The sequence below is a fragment of the Lethenteron reissneri genome, chromosome 3 (genome assembly GCF_015708825.2).
Source record: "Lethenteron reissneri isolate LAM-NWPU_2019-01 chromosome 3, ASM1570882v1, whole genome shotgun sequence".
Classification (NCBI taxonomy): Eukaryota; Metazoa; Chordata; class Hyperoartia; order Petromyzontiformes; family Petromyzontidae; genus Lethenteron; species Lethenteron reissneri.
The window spans coordinates 1,046,927-1,067,226 of NC_083781.1; the positions used below are offsets into that span (position 1 = coordinate 1,046,927).

At 54.3% G+C, this 20,300-nt stretch overlaps 2 protein-coding genes across 2 annotated transcripts; both read right to left on the reverse strand.

The window, feature by feature from the left end:
* Positions 1-1,112: 1,112 nt before the first annotated feature.
* Positions 1,113-1,952, reverse strand: LOC133347740 (acidic proline-rich protein PRP25-like). Its single transcript, XM_061560286.1, has 3 exons — positions 1,873-1,952; positions 1,451-1,586; positions 1,113-1,304 (listed from the first exon to the last, which is right to left on the reverse strand). Exons 1-3 carry the CDS (start codon positions 1,950-1,952, stop codon positions 1,113-1,115), a joined length of 408 nt encoding a protein of 135 aa, XP_061416270.1.
* A 475-nt stretch (positions 1,953-2,427) lies between these two features.
* Positions 2,428-19,743, reverse strand: C3H17orf75 (chromosome 3 C17orf75 homolog). Its single transcript, XM_061555198.1, has 10 exons — positions 19,395-19,743; positions 13,838-13,906; positions 12,048-12,173; positions 11,205-11,447; positions 9,800-9,857; positions 9,344-9,463; positions 8,166-8,230; positions 5,369-5,493; positions 4,633-4,736; positions 2,428-2,980 (listed from the first exon to the last, which is right to left on the reverse strand). Exons 1-10 carry the CDS (start codon positions 19,598-19,600, stop codon positions 2,756-2,758), a joined length of 1,341 nt encoding a protein of 446 aa, XP_061411182.1. The 5' UTR covers positions 19,601-19,743; the 3' UTR covers positions 2,428-2,755.
* Positions 19,744-20,300: the final 557 nt, after the last annotated feature.

The window sequence follows — 20,300 nt, forward strand, 5'->3', positions numbered from 1 at the left end:
CGGTACATCTTCTGACGTGAAGACGTACCGATAAGGATATTTTATTTATTATTTAATAAATAATAGTTCAAGGGTTAACTCGGCAGCAGTGTCTCACGTGCATTCAATTAAATTACAACACCGGACGTGGTGAATTTGGCACAAGCTGGACCGAAACGGAGCGAGTGTAGCAGTGTCTGCAAGGCAGTGGCGCGCCCTTCGCAAACTCCTCAATGCCTCCTCCGTGTCTCGAACGTAGTGCCGGGACCCCGCCCAATGGGCCAAGCGCAGCCCAGTGTGGTGACATGTGCGACTTCCGATCCTTGGGGCAGAGCGGTGGTGAGATGTTTACCACCTTGCCAAACCCTGACAACTGTATATTTGGAGTTTGCGTGTCTTTCTCCCCGTGGTCGCGTCGATTTTTCTCCAGGCCCTCCAGTTTTTCCCTCCACATTTTCCCTCCACATTTAGAATCAATGCGCATTTAAGAGTATTTGGCTGCTCTAATCTTCCACATGATGATAAGCCACTTCGAGTATTTGGCTGCTGGTTTAAATGGCCACGCAATAAGCCACTTCGTTGAGCCATAATTTGTGGCCATATATGAATGGAAACAACGAAATTATTTTCTTTGTTTAATGTGCATTTATAGAGTATTTGGCTGCTATAAATTTCCACATAAGCCACTTTGCTGAGCTATCATTTGTGGGCAGAGATGGCATGGGCCATGTCGATACCCGACTGCTTCAATCACAGTCTGGTGAATGGACAGGAGCATTTGATAACGGCTAATTAAATTACGTTTTGGCCACAACATTTGACGTCCTGCGTTTGTGCCGAACGTTATAACGGTGGTAGTTAAAAAGAACCATCTGAATGAAACGCTAAACGTGTGTGGAGATGGGCAGAGCTCGGGACACGCTTGACGTGGGATACGGAGTGGAGTCTGCTTCTGTTCCAGTTTGGTCGTTGTCCTCCTCGTCGTGGTCTCACATGGTCTCACGGGGTCTCACGGGGTCTCACGGGGTCCCATGGGGGTCTCACGGGGGTCTCACGGGGTCCCACGGGGTCCCACGGGGTCCCACGGGGTCCCATGGGGGTCTCACGGGGGTCTCACGGGGTCCCACGGGGTCTCACGGGGTCCCACGGGGTCCCACGAGGTCCCACGGGGTCCCACGAGGTATCACGGGGTCCCATGGGGGTCTCACGGGGTCCCATGGGGTCTCACGGGGTCTCACGGGGTCCCACGGGGTCTCGCGGGGTTTCGTGAGGTCTCGCGGGGTCTCACGGGGTCCCACGGGGTCTCGCGGGGTCTCACGGGGTCCCTTGGGGTCTCACGAGGTCTCGCGGGGTTTCGTGGGGTCTCACGGGGTCCCACGGGGTCCCACGGGGTCCCACGGGGTCTCACGGGGTCCCATGGGGGTCTCACGGGGGTCTCACGGGGGTCTCACGGGGTCCCACAGGGTCTCACGGGGTCCCACGGGGTCCCACGAGGTCCCACGGGGTCCCACGAGGTCTCACGGGGTCCCATGGGGGTCTCACGGGGTCTCACGGGGTCCCACGGGGTCTCACGGGGTTTCGTGGGGTCTCGCGGGGTCTCACGGGGTCTCACGGGGTCCCACGGGGTCTCACGGGGTCTCACGGGGTCCCTCGGGGTCTCACGGGGTCTCGCGGGGTTTCGTGGGGTCTCGCGGGGTCTCACAGGGTCTCACGGGGTCTCACGGGGTCCCACGGGGTCTCGCGGGGTTTCGCGGGGTCTCACGGGGTCCCATGGGGGTCTCACGGGGTCTCACGGGGTCCCACGGGGTCTCACGGGGTTTCGTGGGGTCTCGCGGGGTCTCACGGGGTCCCACGGGGTCTCACGGGGTCTCACGGGGTCCCTCGGGGTCTCACGGGGTCTCGCGGGGTTTCGTGGGGTCCCACGGGGTCCCACGGGGTCCCACGGGGTCCCACGGGGTCTCACGGGGTCCCATGGGGGTCTCACGGGGGTCTCACGGGGGTCTCACGGGGTCCCACGGGGTCTCACGGGGTCCCACGGGGTCCCACGAGGTCCCACGGGGTCCCACGAGGTCTCACGGGGTCCCATGGGGGTCTCACGGGGTCTCACGGGGTCCCACGGGGTCTCACGGGGTTTCGTGGGGTCTCGCGGGGTCTCACGGGGTCCCACGGGGTCTCACGGGGTCTCACGGGGTCCCTCGGGGTCTCACGGGGTCTCGCGGGGTTTCGTGGGGTCTCGCGGGGTCTCACAGGGTCTCACGGGGTCTCACGGGGTCCCACGGGGTCTCGCGGGGTTTCGCGGGGTCTCACGGGGTCCCATGGGGGTCTCACGGGGTCTCACGGGGTCCCACGGGGTCTCACGGGGTTTCGTGGGGTCTCGCGGGGTCTCACGGGGTCCCACGGGGTCCCACGGGGTCTCACGGGGTCTCACGGGGTCCCTCGGGGTCTCACGGGGTCTCGCGGGGTTTCGTGGGGTCTCGCGGGGTCTCGCGGGGTCTCACGGGGTCCCACGGGGTCCCACGGGGTCTCACGGGGTCCCACGGGGTCTCGCGGGGTTTCGCGGGGTCTCACGGGGTCCCACGGGGTCTCACGGGGTCTCACGGGGTCCCACGGGGTCTCACGGGGTCCCATGGGGGTCTCACGGCATCTCACGGGGTCTCACGGGGGTCTCACTGGGTCTAACGGGGTCCCACGGGGTCTCACGGGGTCCCACGGGGTCTCACGGGGTCCCACGGGGTCCCACGGGGTCTCACGGGGTCTCACGGGGTCTCACGGGGTCTCACGGGGTCTCCCCATTCTCGCGCGTGAACTCGGCGAGCACGCGCAGCACGCTGAGCGCCGCGGGCCGTGACGCTGGCACGAGGCCCGGCCCCATCGCGGGACAGGACAGCAGCACCCCGCCGTTCCCGCACGCGCGCACAAACTGCAGGCAGCGGTAGAGCGCGTAGTGGTCGCTCTCCGCCTGATTCAGCAGCCGCTGGAAGCTGTTCATGTCCTGGATGGCCTGATCAGGTCAGGGGAGCCAGCAGTCATGGATGAATGAACAAAAGGATAAACAAAATCGTGAATATGTGCCCCGGAACGAAGCACGTCCAGCCATCGAGTGACGTGCAGGTGAGGGTTGATGGACTGTAGAGAGACCATGCGTGTGACACGTGTGTAAGGTGCCTGAAGGAGGTAGTACAGCAGCGAGGTTGTATACAGATTATGTATGACAGATTGCATAGGTTTCATCTGCTCAAGTCGATTTTCAGATAGAATCCAGTGCAATTTTTTTTTCATAAAGTCCCGACTCAGTGCGGCTTCCGATCACTTGAAGAACTTCACTAATCACAATGCCTCCTTTGTGTTAGCTCCTTGTTGACGTGGTACCAACCGCAACAATCCACACAACTGATCACAGCGCTCTACAGCAATCCCATCGCCTCAGCAGCCCCACACATACCCCTCTACATACCTAAAAATCTTTCTTTGCTAACGGCTGTCAGAATCAGAATATGTATTAATACTGGAAGAATCCGATAAGATATGAAGCTCTTTTTCACAGATGTCCAGTCGGGGTGGGTCACGTTAGAAAAATAATACAAAAACATGATAGTAGTGCAAGGTATAAGAAAGGTAAACAAATCAACCAAACACGTAAAAAAAAATTAACCCGTAAAAACAAAATTTTTCACTATAAATCCTTTATATGTAAGATCACCTCTTGACATGCCCCGTATATTCCCGAGGGCACTAGCGTTGACCCGTTTGACCACTTTCAAGAACCTGGCGGCTTCAATTTAACTGCTCTAAATAGTCTCCATTGTACAGTGTGGGGGCAGGGATTTCATGCCATGTGGTTAGTCAACATTTGCGTCATCATGAAACGGGCGGCTAGAGTCCTCTCGTCCTCTGGCTTGAGATGGCTGCCACCTATGGGTCAGATGATTGTCTGCCACCATTAAGCAATTGGTAATTAAATATTTTAAAAAATTTCCCTAAACAGTGTAAAATTTTGGAAATGTTTTTCACGAAAATTAATTGTCACGCACAACGAGTCTGTGTGCAAAATGTCAGCTCGATTGGATCACGGGAAGTGGGTTAAAAAACGACCGAAAGATTTGCACGGTCGTAAGCAAGCAAGCAAGCACGCAAGCAAGCAAGTGAACTTAATATAAAGGATTTAATCAAATGAAATCATCCCCATCCTACCAGGCAAAGCCCACTGAGGTATTAACTTATTTATCAGAAGCGACCTGGACACAAATGATAGCTGAACGAAGTGGCCCATCATTTGGACATTTATAGCACCAAAATCTAAATAATCTCAATGCATGTTTCTAAATGTGGAGGGAAAAACCAGAGGACCCAGAGAAAAATCCACGCGACCACAGGGAGAACATGCAAACTCCAAATATAAAGGAGGCAGGGTCGGGATCGAACCCCCGACCTCCATATCCAGGCTAGGAAGATAACGTCACACCACCATGTTGCCCCTTTAATAAATAATTATGAAGTTTCTAATTAAAAATTGCATTATCAATTCCCAAGAATTACATTTACAAATCACATTTGCCAATGTGGCTGTAATTCCAGCTCGCAGGCCGTCGCAAATACAAAGTGTGGACGGGAGCGCAATCCCCAGGCGTCGCCGCCGCATCCGTGGTCACGCACCTTGAGCTTGAAGTTCTCCAGGATCTGGCGCAGGACAAAGGCGCTGCCGGTCTCCGCTGCCCGCGTCAGGGCGTCTGCCCACGTGTCGCAGAACCTATTGCTGGCTTCGCAGTGCGGGGCAAGAGATACATGGGACCGGAGCGGCAGACTTCACAACACAATTCACTGACCAAACAAACATTGAAATTGATGTTGACACCCAAATAATCTACCAGAACAGCATTCTCTTCCCTTGCCACCTGCTGCCACAATGTAGGGCACCTGGGTGCCGAGATGTTAACAACCTCGCCTGGTGTACAGGAGGTCGTGGGTTCGGTCCCGACCTTGATGCCTGCTGCTGTATATTTGGAGTTTGTATTTCTATCTCCCCGTGGTCATGTGGATTTTTCTCCGGGTCCATCCGGTTTTCCCTCCGCATTTAGAATGAGCATGCGTTCAGAGTATTTGTTTTAATAGAAGTCACTTCATTGGCCTATCATTTGTGATGGCCAGGTCGCTTGTGAAAAAAGAGCTTTACAGCTCAGTGGGCCTTACCTGGTAAAAGTTAAATAGTTTTAAATAGCAAAATATAAAACGTGAGACCTCTTAGCGGGCGTCTCCAGCCGAGGTCCCAGCCTCCCACACAATGTTCAGTGTGCAGGCGACTCGGCAAAGTCGGTTTCGGGAATTGTTGAGTCAGCCGGGGGTGGAAGAGACGGGGGTGGGGGGGTGGGGGTGAGGGGGGGTGCGCACTCACTGCCGTTCCTCACGCTTGGGGAGTCGGTGCTGCAGTCGACCGTCACCATGCTGTCGCCCGCCGACTGGGGGCACGCAGAAGGGGACCCCGGCATCAGCCCCTCGAGCCGGCTTGTCTGCACAAACCTGGCGGAGAGCCGACGGAAAAAGAGAGGGAGTCTCCCTCGATTTCCTCCGTAACGAGAGATCCGTGGTGCAGCGGTGGCGCCGTGGTTCAGCACGCTGCGACACCTGGCGAACCCGAGTTCGATTCCCGACCAGGGCTAACATCGGCGGCATGGTGGCGGTATGTTAACTACCTTGCCTGGTATGCAGGTGGTAGGTCCAATCCGGACCCTGACGCCTGCTGTATAATTGGAGTTTGCATGTTCTCCCTGTGGTTGCGTGGATTTTTCTCCAGGTCCTCTTGTCTTTCCCTCCACATGTACAGTGAGGGAAAAAAGTATTTGATCCCCTGCTGATTTTGTACGTTTGCCCACTGACAAAGAAATGATCAGTCTATAATTTTAATGGTAGGTTTATATGAACAGTGAGAGACAGAATAACAACAACAAAATCCAGAAAAACGCATGTCAAAAATGTTATAAATTGATTTGCATTTTAATGAGATAAATAAGTATTTGACCCCTCTGCAAACATGACTTAGTACTTGGTGGCAAAACTCTTGTTGGCAATCACAGAGGTCAGACGTTTCTTGTAGTTGGCCACCAGGTTTGCACGCATCTCAGGAGGGATTTTGTCCCACTCCTCTTTGCAGATCTTCTCCAAGTCATTAAGGTTTCGAGGCTGACGTTTGGCAACTCGAACCTTCAGCTCCCTCCACAGATTTTCTATGAGATTAAGGTCTGGAGACTGGCTAGGCCACTCCAGGACCTTAATGTGCTTCCTCTTGAGCCACTCCTTTGTTGCCTTGGCCGTGTGTTTTGGGTCATTGTCATGCTGGAATACCCATCCACGACCCATTTTCAATGCCCTGGCTGAGGGAAGGAGGTTCTCACCCAAGATTTGATGGTACATGGCCCCGTCCATCATCCCTTTGATGCGGTGAAGTTGTCCTGTCCCCTTAGCAGAAAAACACCCCCAAAGCATAATGTTTCCACCTCCATGTTTGACGGTGAGGATGGTGTTCTTGGGGTAATAGGCAGCATTCCTCCTCCTCCAAACACGGCGAGTTGAGTTGATGCCAAAGAGTTCCATTTTGGTCTCATCTGACCACAACACTTTCACCCAGTTGTCCTCTGAATCATTCAGATGTTCATTGGCAAACTTCAGACGGGCATGTATATGTACTTTCTTGAGCAGGGAGACCTTGTGGGCGCTGCAGGATTTCAGTCCTTCACGGCATAGTGTGTTACCAACTGTTTTCTTGATGACTATGGTCCCAGCTGCCTTGAGATCATTGATAAGATCCTCCCGTGTAGTTCTGGGCTGATTCCTCACCGTTCTCATGATCATTGCAACTCCACGAGGTGAGATCTTGCATGGAGCCCCAGGCCGAGGGAGATTGACAGTTCTTTTGTGTTTCTTCCATTTGCGAATAATCGCACCAACTGTTGTCACCTTCTCACCAAGCTGCTTTGCGATGGTCTTGTAGCCCATTCCAGCCTTGTGTAGGTCTACAATCTTGACCTTGGCATCCTTGGAGAGCTCTTTGGTCTTGGCCATGGTGGAGAGTTTGGAATCTGATTGATTGATTGCTTCTGTGAACAGGTGTCTTTTATACAGGTAACAAGCTGAGATTAGGAGCACTCCCTTTAAGAGTGTGCTCGTATTCTCAGCTCGTTACCTGTATAAAAGACACCTGGGAGCCAGAAATCTTTCTGATTGAAAGGGGGTCAAATACTTATTTCCCTCATTAAAATGCAAATAAATTTATAACATTTTTGACATGCGTTTTTCTGGATTTTGTTGTTGTTATTCTGTCTCTCACTGTTCAAATAAACCTACCATTAAAATTATAGACTGATCTTTCTTTGTCAGTGGGCAAACGTACACAATCAGCAGGGGATGAAATACTTTTTTCCCTCACTGTAGAAGTCTGCGCTTAGAGAACTTGGCTGCTATACATTTCCACGTGATAAGCCCCTTCGTTGAGCTGTCAGTTGTGGCCAGGTCTCTTCTGAAAAAGAGCTACACAGCTCAGTAGGCTTTACCTGGTAAAATAAAAATTGTTTAGTTTAGTTTTAGAGTGGTATCTGAACCAGTCCTGAGCAGTCCCCAACCCCTCACCAACCCGCGCTGACCAGCGTGGTGAAGTATGGTCAAGCAACTGCCGTAGCCGATATGGAGTGAATTCACATTCGCTATAAAATATTAAATTAAAGTAACCAGCATAACACACCTGTCAACTCCTTATCAGTGCCTACCTTACTACAGACCAATTCAGACCTTATTGGTCACCCCGTGCCCTTAAAAATCTCAACGTTCATCCTACAAAACTCCATCATAAAAATATATTTTTTTGCCTGAATTGAAACGGCTGTACGTCGTATGGACCTGAAAAATCTATTTCCCTGTACAAGAATATTGGTAAACCGTATGGGTTGACAGGTATGTATCAATCGGAAGGATTCGTGTTTAAAGCCTGGCTCGGGGTCAACTCGGCCCATCACCGCCTTGTCGTCAATTATGGCTGTTCCGTGCATAAACTGGCTTCTGCCACGGCAATGTGGAATTTCCACCACTGCCTCAGGCCCATCACGGGTGATAAGCGCCACTCGTGTGAGGGTGAGGAGCCGGCAGAACTTTTGAACGTTTGATGAAAATTGAACGGTCACATCTGCATCGACGGTGCCCACCTGGATATGTCTTGGCTGAGTTTTTCATTGGCTCCGACTACGTCCACATGTGCGTGACTCAGAGCCTGTGGAACAGACGCCAGCGGACGGAGGCACCGAGTGTTACAAACAAACATTCGGAAGCAACGAACAAAATCAATACGCAAGCCGATGGGAGACCTTTTCTGTTTGACATCGAGTGAGGTTTCCATCTAATTCATTCTATTTGCTCAAAACAAATCTATTTTTACACATTTCTTGCGTTGTTTTGTCCAGCATCTTCAAAACATTACAACTGATATTAGTTAACAAATTGTTCAGCGTTCAATATTTTGTAGACTGTCAACGTGATGGATGACTGCTTTTAATTTTCTCTCCAATTATCTAAAATGTTGTCCTAAATAGCTTGTGCAACTTGGAAATGATCTTGAAGGAATTGTCCAGTTCTATGGTAAATTGAACACAGTAATCAGCGATGAGTGAACGATTAAAGAGGAGATAAACACGACAACCTCTCCAAATGCATAGAGATTTGGGCAAAAATATATGTGGAATCGTAAAAGGAAAAGTGTGAAGAATAACAATTGGAGTTTTGTCTTTTCACGACAAAGACAAGGAAGTACATTAGTGCAACTGCACACTTTGTCTCAAGTTGCACACGTTTCTGACAAACGTCCTGTGCTTTTAGGCGTCATCAATTCGAAAGGCATTGCCCCAAATGCGTACGTAAAATATGAACAAAATGACACAGTCCAAACATCCAAGCAGAACCCTGTTAAAAGTCTTGAGACTCATTGAAGTAGTCGTGAGTAAATCAATGTCATGTATTTTTATAATCAACTATGGTGTCCCCTGCCAGAGTAACGTGGAATTTCTACCACTGGGTCAGAGCCAGTGTGAGATTATGGCTGCCTGCGTGTGATATATTTTTAGGCTGGTGAGGAGTGTGGAGTGTGTGTGTGTGCATTCGCCATACACGGTGTGTATTGTATACCTGTGTTGAGATGATTATCGGTAACACTTGGTGAGCGTGTGTGTGCGCTAACACACACAGTGTGTACGTGTTAAGATAATGATCAGTAAACACTGGGGGTGTGTGTGTGTTGCGACGATAGGTAACGCTGGATGTGTGTGTACGCTAAAGGTATGTGTTGAGACGATGATTGGTAATGCCTGGGGTGCGTGTACGCAAGACGCACGGCGTGTAGCAGCATGGCGATGTGCCCGTTGAGGGTGCGCAGCACGCGGTGGATGTAGAGAACCGCGTCCTCAAGCCAGCCACCCAGGTATGTCGCTCCGTGCCAGCCTTCCGTGCCCACCTACAGAGAAAACAATCTCCGTGCGTGTCAAGCATCTAAATGCGACTGCACCTCGACACTCTCGCTACACAGGAGTGGGGGACACGTTGAGAGGGGACGATTGGTTGGGACGGAGAGGGTAGAAGTTACCAATCAGCACAGTTGGCTACGTACGGTGCGAAAGAAGTTCAACATACATTACCACAGTGTTAAAGGACTAACGGATTCCTGAGACGTATGCTTACACGCCGAGTAGAGGTTGTGTGGGTATAACAGAGGCGTCATTAGACGTCAATGGATGCTGTTCTACATAGGTGAACTACACACAAGTGGAGTTTTGTGACTTGTCGCACTTACCTCGGCATCCAGATACGCCAGCAACCCAGCCGCATACTTGTCCAGCTCTGGCCTGAACGTAAGGGAGTGTTAAGGTCCTATAACATCGGTCTGGGGTTTATTCTAACCTATGTTTTATTTTACCAGATAAAGCCCACTGAGCTATGTAGCTCTTTCTCAGAAGCAACCTGGCCACAAATATCTTAATGAAGTGGCTTATCATGTGGAAATTTAAAGCAGCAAAATTCTCGAAACGCATGTTTTTAAATGTGGAGGGCAAAACCGGAGGACCCGGAGGAGAATTCACGCGACCACAAGGAGAACGTGCAAAATCCAAATACACAGGTGTCGGGGTCGGGAACCATGACCTTCTGCATACCAGGTGAGGAAGATAACATCTCCTCGCCACCGTGGTGCCCACACAGCCAACTTGGCTTGTTATCAAGCCATGACAAATTCAGAAGTGGTTCTGTGGTGTCATTTACCAGAGTTGTTCGTGAACGAGACTCCTAAAGCGAGTGGGATAAGTAGAGATTTTAAATATAGTCCTTTTTGGTTTATCTTTGTTTCACCCCCCCTACACCCCACCGTTATATAAGTGTTGTTTTCAGGATCATGGAATGTCAGGGAACGGCCATTTGAAGTAGACATGACACAAAAGGGCTTGAGATCCCTTCAAGTGATCTCCTGTCCCCACTAGTGGTGCTGCACTTTGCCATATTTCGTGCTATAGAGATGTTTATTTGCAAGCCAAAGCAAAATGTTATACTTTTAATTATCAGATGGAATTTAGCTAAATTAGAACATTTAGCCAGAGTGTAAAAGTTATGAAATTTTTTGTTGTTGTGTGTGCAGTCATTGCCGCCTGAGCTGAGACCATCAAAAGTCCCTACATTTATTGCATTCTGACCACGAGTATTGTGGTTAATGCAGACAAGATTCCTTGTAAGAGGTTTCAGTTTGGTGTTTTAACAACTTAACACCTGTTTGTTGCCAGAAAAAAGGCGAAAACCTATTCTCATATTTTGGTACTGGCAAAGGAGGTCCCATGATGTAGCTGCTCAGCCCGAGCTCGCATCACTCTGATAGTGCGTTGTCTTCGTGCTGTACGCCTTTTGGCGTCCTCTGGTCTAACACCGTTTTAAGACGAGGCTTAAAAGAAAGCCGTCTCTGGTGTAGACCAATCAGTTTCAAAGACAATGCATATATTTATCAGAGTATGTTTTTTGTTTGCATCCTGACCACAAGTATTGTGGTTAATGCAGACATGATTCTCATTTCAGAACCCGTTTTAATCAGTGGCATCTTAAACCAATATTCTTCAACCAAGATTTGAACCCAGGATCTCAACGTGTCCGCTCGGCGTCCGTGATCCCCGAAACACTCTGCTGCCACTTAACAAAGTACACATTCTAGCGGAGGATATAACTCGAGGCCCTGCTCTGTCAGACCCAAAAAACAAATGACGTAATCAGCAGCCATGGCTCCATTGGAGCCCTCCTCCCTGCCGCTTCCTCCATCCTCCCCGGGCTCCCCGGGCTCCGCACTCTCCACACGCTCCGCACTCTCCACACGCTCCGCACTCTCCACACTCTCCACACTCTCCGCCACCGCTGGTAATGGTTGCTGCAGCAGGCAGTAGTAGCAGGCCGTGCTGTCGTCGGCTGACCTGCACAGGCAACAGTGTCACACACGCGACTCGGATAATCCCATTTCCAAGATATAATTGTTCCTTCAGCATATGTCTGTGTATGCTTCACGTTTGGTTTTGTATTCACTCACAAACAGTGGCAGTGGCATGTGAGCCTGTTTGGTTGTTGTATTTGCAGTCCCTTTTCATCATTTAACAGCAGCTCAAATGTGTGTTGGGTAGCCCGGGACACGTAGCATGGGAGTTAATAAGGGCACCGCTGTTTTGAGATGTTAACTGCCTCGCCTGGTATGCAGGAGGTCGTGGGTTCGATACAGACCCTGTCACCTGTATATTTGGAGTCTGCATGTTCTCCCAGTGGTCCTCCGGTTTTTCCCTCCACATTTAGAATCAACGTGCGTTTATAGTATTTGGCCGCTATAAATTTCCACGTGATGATAAGCTACTTCGTTGAGCTATCATTTGTGGCCAGGTCACTTCTGAAAAAGAGCTAAATACTGTAGCTCAGTGGGCCTTGCCAGGTAAAATAAAAAATTGTAATATAATAGGTGTGTTGTGTTTTGGGTTGAATATTCCTGTTTAAGGTTTAGATCTGTGTGTGGCTGCTGCTGGCCGTACGTGAGGTTGAGAGTGGCGACGCTGCCGATGCTGCCATAGAGAGCGCCCTTCTCCAGGCGCCTGGCGATGAAGCTGCGGAGCTCTGCCTCACACTCAGCTGCCAGGTCGCTCGCGACCACTGTCAGCCTGTTCAAAGCCACGGTCACAACACAACCACTCACAACCACTGTCAACCTGTCCACAACCACTCACAACCGTCAACCTGTCCACAACCACTCACAACTACTGTCAGCCTGTCCACAACCAAGGTCACAGCACAACCACTTACAACCACCGTCAGCCTCTCCACAACCACGGTCATAGTGCCAACCACAGACGACAAGTCACTCACAACCACCGACAGCATACACACACACATAGCTAACCAATTATCGTCGACTGGTCACTCACAACCACCGACATCCTACAAATGCGCAGTTGCGCCACCGTTCTTCACTACCGGCGTGCATCTCCAAGAATGTATAATAGAGACTGCTAAACAATAAAGGAAGTATATGCCTCTCTCAGACTAGGTTATTATATTATACATCTTGGAGTAATAAGATGGCCTGCTAGTCATAATCATCTCTACCGCTCCATTATAACCATCACTTAAAAATGTTAACTCTCATCCCTGCAAGACACAAGCCTCCGATTAGCGCGGTTGGTTACGTACGGTGCGGAAGAAGTTCCACATACATATGTGGTGTCGGTGAGTGCCTCTTCTGCTCGTTCTCTCTTCTCGACGCTCGAGGCTTGTGTGTGTGTGCGGGTGGCGCGTATCGCACACACACTCAGTCGGAGACGAGGTAGTCGCAGGAGGCACCATCCTCCCCTTTTATTGTTGTTGAGTTCACGCCACCACTCGGGCCCCCTCTGTCTCACGACCACGCTGCCGCACGACCCATCCCAGACACGACCCTGTCCGCGTTGCACTGACGGCGTCGACTGGGACAGCCAAGTACTGTCCGGTCGCGCAATGCCCGGACGAAGGCGGCAGCGACGAGAGCGACGAGTCCAATCCCATAACCAGCAGCCCAGAGCTCTCCGCCGCTTTTATTCCCTTCAGCGCGGCTTGGCTCCGCCCTAGCCGCGCCTCCCTTCTCGAACCCTCCAGATGGTTCCAGGGGCTTCCCAACGAGGTCTACCTTGACCTTTGCCCTAGTTCCTCCACCCTGCCAGCACACCCGCGTATATGCTCAGCGGAGTGTGCGCTAAGTGCCCACCTGCAGTTGCGGCTGCTGTACAACAGTCAGCGCTATGTCACTGCACATACAAGCTGAAGCAATGTATTTTAATAAAATTTAGAGATTAATGCAATTAATAGGGAGCTTAATACATCAATGACTGTATACGTTATGGTTCTTTCGGTAAAGTCACGTAGAAACAAAATAGATTAAATAATAGAATACGATGTTTCGATTGCAACACAAGCAATCATCATCAGGTACGAATGAATGAGAAAAAACAAACCTAGCAAACTCAGAAATATAATGCAATACAACACAGTCGGCTAACATAACAGTCAACACACTACCTGGTGGATTACTTTCTTCCAAAGAGTGCTAAATTTGAGAGAGAGACAAAACACAGACACGGAGACACATAAACAGACACATAAGCAGAGAGAGATAAGCAGAGAGACACACACACATAGGCACACAGAGAAACAACGCCTCTGTGTCGAGGCCTTAAATAGAGAGAGGGGCAGAGAGAAAGAAATCCCTGCAGTCACGAAAGCTCCAAATCAAGTTTAATGACTCTATACTGAAGGAAACTCTTAGAAGAGGCAACTACGAAAACATCCTCACCGTAAGTCTTGGTCAGAAGCCTCCTGCTGCTGCAGTGTGTCCGTAATTGAGGCTTTTCGTGACTTGGCCCTGTTAGATACAGAGAGGCACCACAAACACACACATTTAGCATACTATAGAAAACTATGTTTAATTTTAACAAGGCTCAATGAGCTGTGTAGCTCTTTGTCAGAAGCGACCTGGCCACATATAATAGCTCAACGCAGTGGTTTACCATGTGAAAATTTATATCAGCCAAATACTCTAAACGCATATTTATAAACGTGGAGGGAAACACACTGGAGGACCCGGAGAAACATCCACGCGTCCACGCGGAGAGACATGCAAACTCCAAATATACTGTAGAGGCGTCAGGGTCGGATTTGAACCAACGCCTCCTGCATACCAGGCGAGGGAGCAAACATCAAATCTATAGAGAAAACATCTCGTCACCGTGGCGCCATTACAATTATAACATCATTGACACAGTTCCATAATCCCGGATGTATATTTCACACGAGCTTTTTTGCCCGTCCAAGGACGGGTGTATATTGCAGTAAATCTGAAATATTTCACGTACTTTAACGATGTACGTAATTATTGGGATTATGATGAAGTGACTTGTTAACTGGGTACAGAAAGCCAACCTACATCGACAATGTATACCCCCCTACCTTGCTGCTCGCGCGTTCAGTTTCGTGTCTGTGTCAAACCATTGCCTTCTGCCATGAATAATTAATTAATCCACGAGCTCCCAGCCTTCAGTGAATTACTTGAAACATGACACGCGTGACACTAATCTGGCGGCAGGCAGGCGAAATCGTATAACTCGTGCCTCACAGCAAAAAGGGACCTGGGTTCGACTCCGAACTTGGGGGCCACTGTGTTGGGGTGTGTATGTTGTCTCGCCCTGTTCTGCATGAGTTTCTTCTCATAGCTGCGCGCGGTGTCACTGGCCAAAACCACATCCCAACGTTGACTAATTAACTGCGAATGACTCAATTGGAATTACACACGGTAGCAAGTCCCCTCGTGTGAAAACTTAGCGGTGGCTAGATGTTAACTACCTCTCCTGGTATACAGGTCATGGGTTCGATTCCGACCCTGACACCTGCTGTATCTGTGGAGTTTCCGTGTCTGTCTCTCTCTCTCATCATCACAGTGGCTAGGGGATGTTAACTACCTCGCCTGGTATGCAGGAGGTCGTGGGTCCAACCCCGACGCCTGCTGCTGTATATTTGGAGTTTGCGTGTCTCTCTCCCTGTGGTCGCGTGGATTTTTCTCCAGGTCGTCCGGTGCTCCCCTCCACGTTTAGAAACATGCGATTTAGAGCATTTGGCTGCTATGCATTTCCACATAAGCCAGCCGAACTTCTTATAATCATGACAATAATCAAGGGGACGTGGGAAGGAAACGAGAACTTGGGACGACGTGAACGATCCACGTGGGTGCTCGCAAGCTCACCCGCACAGCAATCAGCCTTAGAACGACTTCCCTTGTCAGAGTGAACCCGGGAGAAGTTCAAACTCCGGTGCCGCGTCGCTTTGACCCCAACCCAACCCAGCGCCGTGGACGCAGCGCCGGGCCACGGACTCCAGGCCAGGCCGGGACCCCGCAGCCCAGCCCGGGCAAAGGATTCAGGCGACACCGAAGGCTTCATTCCGACTCAACCCTCGGTCCCGTGTGGAGGCCCCAGGCGAGGGGCTGCCACTCTCCCTGTTCTCCCCGGTCTCTTCTCGCCTTCCTGGCTCCCTCGGGCCGATCCTTTCGCCCCCTGTCCCCCTCAAGTTCAAGTTCATTTATTAGGTATAGCCCTGTGAGCCATTCTGCTCTTGAATCGGGTGCAACCGCAACAAACAAAAAACATGAACAAAAAACATCTTAAAGTGAATATATGACTAAGTGCAAACAGAACATCTAAGAAAAGACAGCAAAATATTGCAGAAAAAAACACCGTACACCAACGCTGTGTGCAAAAATCCCAGTGGTCACCGTGGAGTTTCCAGACTCTGCTTCGTTAGATTCCCTGCGGTCTCGTCTCGGACATCTCGGAACTTCCACTTCTCTCTCGCTGCTGCCCCCCCTTCTCCTCCTGCCCCCCCTTTCTCCTCCTGCCCCCCCTTCTCCTCCTGCCCCCCCCCTTCTCCTCCTGCCCCCCCTTCTCCTCCTGCCCCCCCTTCTCCTCCTGCCCCCCCTTCTCCTCCTGCCCCCCCTTTTCTCCTCCTGCCCCCCCCTTCTCCTCCTGCCCCCCCCTTCTCCTCCTGCCCCCCCTTCTCCTCCTGCTCCCCCTTCTCCTCCTGCCCCCCCTTCTCCTCCTGCCCCCCCTTCTCCTCATGCCCCCCCCTTCTCCTCCTGCCCCCCCTTCTCCTCCTTCCCCCCCCTTCTCCTCCTGCCCCCCCTTCTCCTCCTGCCCCCCCTTTTCTCCTCCTGCCCCCCCCTTCTCCTCCTGCCCCCCCTTCTCCTCCTGCCCCCCCCTTCTCCTCCTGCCCCCCCTTCTCCTCCTGCCCCCCCCTTCTCCTCCTGCCCCCCCTTCTCCTCCTGCCCCCCCCTTCTCCTCCTGCCCCCCCTTCTCCTCCTGCCCCCCCTTTCTCCTCCTGCCCCCCCCTTCTCCTCCTTCTCCTCCTGCCCCCCCTTCTCCTCCTGCCCCCCCTTCTCCTCCTGCTCCCCCCTTCTCCTCCTGCCCCCCCTTCTCCTCCTGCCCCCCCTTCTCATGCCCCCCCCTTCTCCTCCTGCCCCCCCTTCTCCTCCTGCCCCCCCTTCTCCTCCTGCCCCACCTTCTCCTCCTACCCCCCCCCTTCCCCTCCTGCCCCCCCTTCTCCTCCTGCCCCCCCCCTTCTCCTCCTGCCCCCCCCCTTCTCCTCCTGCCCCCCCTTCTCCTCCTGCTCCCCCTTCTCCTCCTGCCCCCCCCTTCCCCTCCTGCCCCCCCTTCTCCTCCTGCCCCCCCTTCCCTCCTGCCCCGCCCTTCTCCTCCTGCCCCCCCTTCTCCTCCTGCCCCCCCCTTCTCCTCCTGCCCCCCCTTCTCCTGCCCCCCTTCTCCTCCTGCCCCCCCTTCCCCTCCTGCTCCCCCCTTCTCCTCCTGCCCCCCCTTCTCCTCCTGCCCCCCCTTTCTCCTCCTGCCCTTCCCTTTCTCCTCCTGCCCCCCTTCTCCTCCTACCCCCCCCCTTCCCCTCCTGCCCCCCTTCTCCTCCTGCCCCCCTTCTCCTCCTACCCCCCCCCTTCCCCTCCTGCCCCCCCTTCTCCTCCTGCCCCCCTTCTCCTCCTGCTCCCCCCTTCTCCTCCTGCCCCCCTTCTCCTCCTGCTCCCCCCTTCTCCTCCTGCCCCCCTTCTCCTCCTGCCCCCCCCTTCTCCTCCTGCCCCCCTTCTCCTCCTGCCCCCCCTTCCCCTCCTGCCCCCCCTTCTGCTCCTGCCTCCCCCTTCTCCTCCTGCCCCCCCCTTCTCCTCCTGCCCCCCCTTCCCCTCCTGCCCCCCCTTCGCCTCCTGCCCCCCCTTCTCCTCCTACCCCCCCTTCCCCTCCTGCCCCCCCTTCTCCTCCTACCCCCCCCTTCCCCTCCTGCCCCCCCCCTTCTCCTCCTACCCCCCCCCTTCCCCTCCTGCCCCCCCTTCTCCTCCTGCTCCCCCTTCTCCTCCTGCCCCCCCCCCTTCTCCTCCTGCCCCCCCTTCCCCTCCTGCCCCCCCCCTTCTCCTCCTGCCCCCCTTCTCCTCCTGCCTCCCCCTTCTCCTCCTGCCCCCCCTTCTCCTCCTGCCCCCCCTTCTCCTCCTACCCCCCCTTCCCCTCCTGCCCCCCCCTTCCCCTCCTGCCCCCCCTTCTCCTCCTACCCCCCCTTCCCCTCCTGCCCCCCCCCTTCTCCTCCTACCCCCCCCCCCTTCCCCTCCTGCCCCCCCTTCTCCTCCTGCTCCCCCTTCTCCTCCTGCCCCCCCTTCCCCTCCTGCCCCCCCCCTTCTCCTCCTGCCCCCCCTTCCCCTCCTGCCCCCCCCCTTCGCCTCCTGCCCCCCCTTCTCCTCCTGCCCCCCCCCTTCGCCTCCTGCCCCCCCTTCCCCTCCTGCCCCCCCCCCTTCTCCTCCTGCCCCCCCTTCTCCTCCTGCCCCCCCTTTCGCCTCCTGCCCCCCCTTCTCCTCCTACCCCCCCCTTCCCCTCCTGCCCCCCCTTCTCCTCCTACCCCCCCTTCCCCTCCTGCCCCCCCCTTCTCCTCCTACCCCCCCCCCTTCCCCTCCTGCCCCCCCTTCTCCTCCTGCTCCCCCTTCTCCTCCTGCCCCCCCCCCTTCTCCTCCTGCCCCCCCTTCCCCTCCTGCCCCCCCCCTTCTCCTCCTGCCCCCCTTCTCCTCCTGCCTCCCCCTTCTCCTCCTGCCCCCCCTTCTCCTCCTGCCCCCCCTTCTCCTCCTACCCCCCCTTCCCCTCCTGCCCCCCCCTTCCCCTCCTGCCCCCCCTTCTCCTCCTACCCCCCCTTCCCCTCCTGCCCCCCCCCTTCTCCTCCTACCCCCCCCTTCTCCTCCTGCCCCCCCCTTCTCCTCCTGCCCCCCCTTCTCCTCCTACCCCCCCTTCCCCTCCTGCCCCCCCCTTCCCCTCCTGCCCCCCTTCTCCTCCTACCCCCCCTTCCCCTCCTGCCCCCCCCCTTCTCCTCCTACCCCCCCCTTCCCCTCCTGCCCCCCCTTCTCCTCCTGCTCCCCCTTCTCCTCCTGCCCCCCCTTCCCCTCCTGCCCCCCCCCTTCTCCTCCTGCCCCCCCTTCCCCTCCTGCCCCCCCCTTCGCCTCCTGCCCCCCCCCTTCGCCTCCTGCCCCCCCTTCCCCTCCTGCCCCCCCCCCCTTCTCCTCCTGCCCCCCCTTCTCCTCCTGCCCCCCCTTCGCCTCCTGCCCCCCCCCGTCTCCCCTTGGTCCTGTGACCTCCCCCCGTCTCTGTCCCCGTCTCTACCCCCGCGGTCTCCCTGAATATCCCCTTCCCTCCCAGGGCCCGTCTGGTCTCCCGTCTCCCCCCCCCCCCCCCCCAATTCCATTCCCCACTAAGTGACGGTGGCGTCACCACGGCGCCTGTGCCAGGCTAGGTGCACTTTAAGGCCACGTGAAGTGTCGACAGCTCGCTGACAGGTGTCGGGACAGACCCAACAGGTGCCACGGGTTGAATGACCGAGATGACCGACAGATGCACACCAGCTGTGACCCCTACTGTGACAACTTTCTGAATTTTATCCGCCCGGCGCTCCGTTCGTTGTTGTGAGCGTCGCTCCTCCACCCTCCGTTGTTGCTGGAGGACGACTGCCTCCAGCAGCAGCAGCAGCGTCCTTCACGAGCCTCCTCCTCCACAGAGGCCGATTTTGGCAAGTCCACTAAGCTCCACATCTTCCTGTACTACATCAGCTCCATCTCTCCGGCCAAACAGAAGCTGCTTGGGGGCCATGCGGTGGCTGGGCATGCGGGCTACGTGGCCCTGCTGGAGGAGCTCGCCGATGGGAATGTTGTCACAGATCCGTCAAAGGGTCTGTGAGCTCCTCACAATGCGACCTGCTGGTTAAACCCGTGATGGCTCGTGGGCAGCGCCAGCCTGAATGTTTTCCCCGAGAGGGACCCCCACACACACCCCGCGTACCCGCATCCCCGCGCCGCGTAGAGGGTGAAGGAGCGCGCCGAGGAGGCGGCGGCTGCGGCCTCCCCCGCCGCCTCCGCCGCCGCCTCCTCCTCGTCGTCGTCGTCGTCCCGGGCCGCGCCGCCTTCGCCGCCTTCGCCCTCCCTGAAGAACGACGACGACGACGACTCCTCTTCCGTGGACTCCGTGAACAGTGCCGCCGCCTCCATAGCTGCTGCTGCCGCCGCTGTCGCTGCTGCTGCTGCCGCTGTTGTCTTTGCTGTTGTCTCGGGAGGGAGAACCCCGCGGGCTCGCGACGGGCGCAGCTGCGGACGTGGTGCCGGGCGAGGCGGAGGAGGCGGCCCGCGACTCGCCGCCCGCGCCTCCTGCTGCCTCCTGCTGGCGGCGCGGGGACGGGCATCTGAGCGCCTCGCCTCGGAGGGATCGACCCCGAGCCGCTGACGAGGCCACTGACGTTGTGGGTATCAACATATTAGAGTAGAATCTAGAATAAGAGGAGGCTTTACCCTTTCTGGTAAGAAAACAGCTGCGTTAAGATGTTAAAGCACCAAACTGAACCTTCTGCAAGGCATTGTGTCTGCATTAACCACATAAACGTGTGGTGAACATGAACACATAAACACGCTTTCTTTAGAGCCCGGTGTGTCTCTGGTGTGGACCAATCAGTTTCAAAGGCAATGCATCATACACGGCCAGAGCGTGTGTCTATGTTTGCATGTTCACCACAAGTATATGTGGTTATTGCAGACATGATGCCTTGCAGAAATGTTTCGGTTTGGTGGTTTAACATCTTAACGCAGCTGTTTTATTGACAGAAAGGGTTCAACCGAGTCTTGTGTATTTGTGGAGTGGAGTTTTCTCCGGGTCCTCTGGTTTTTACCCTCCACATTTAGAATCACCACGCGTTTT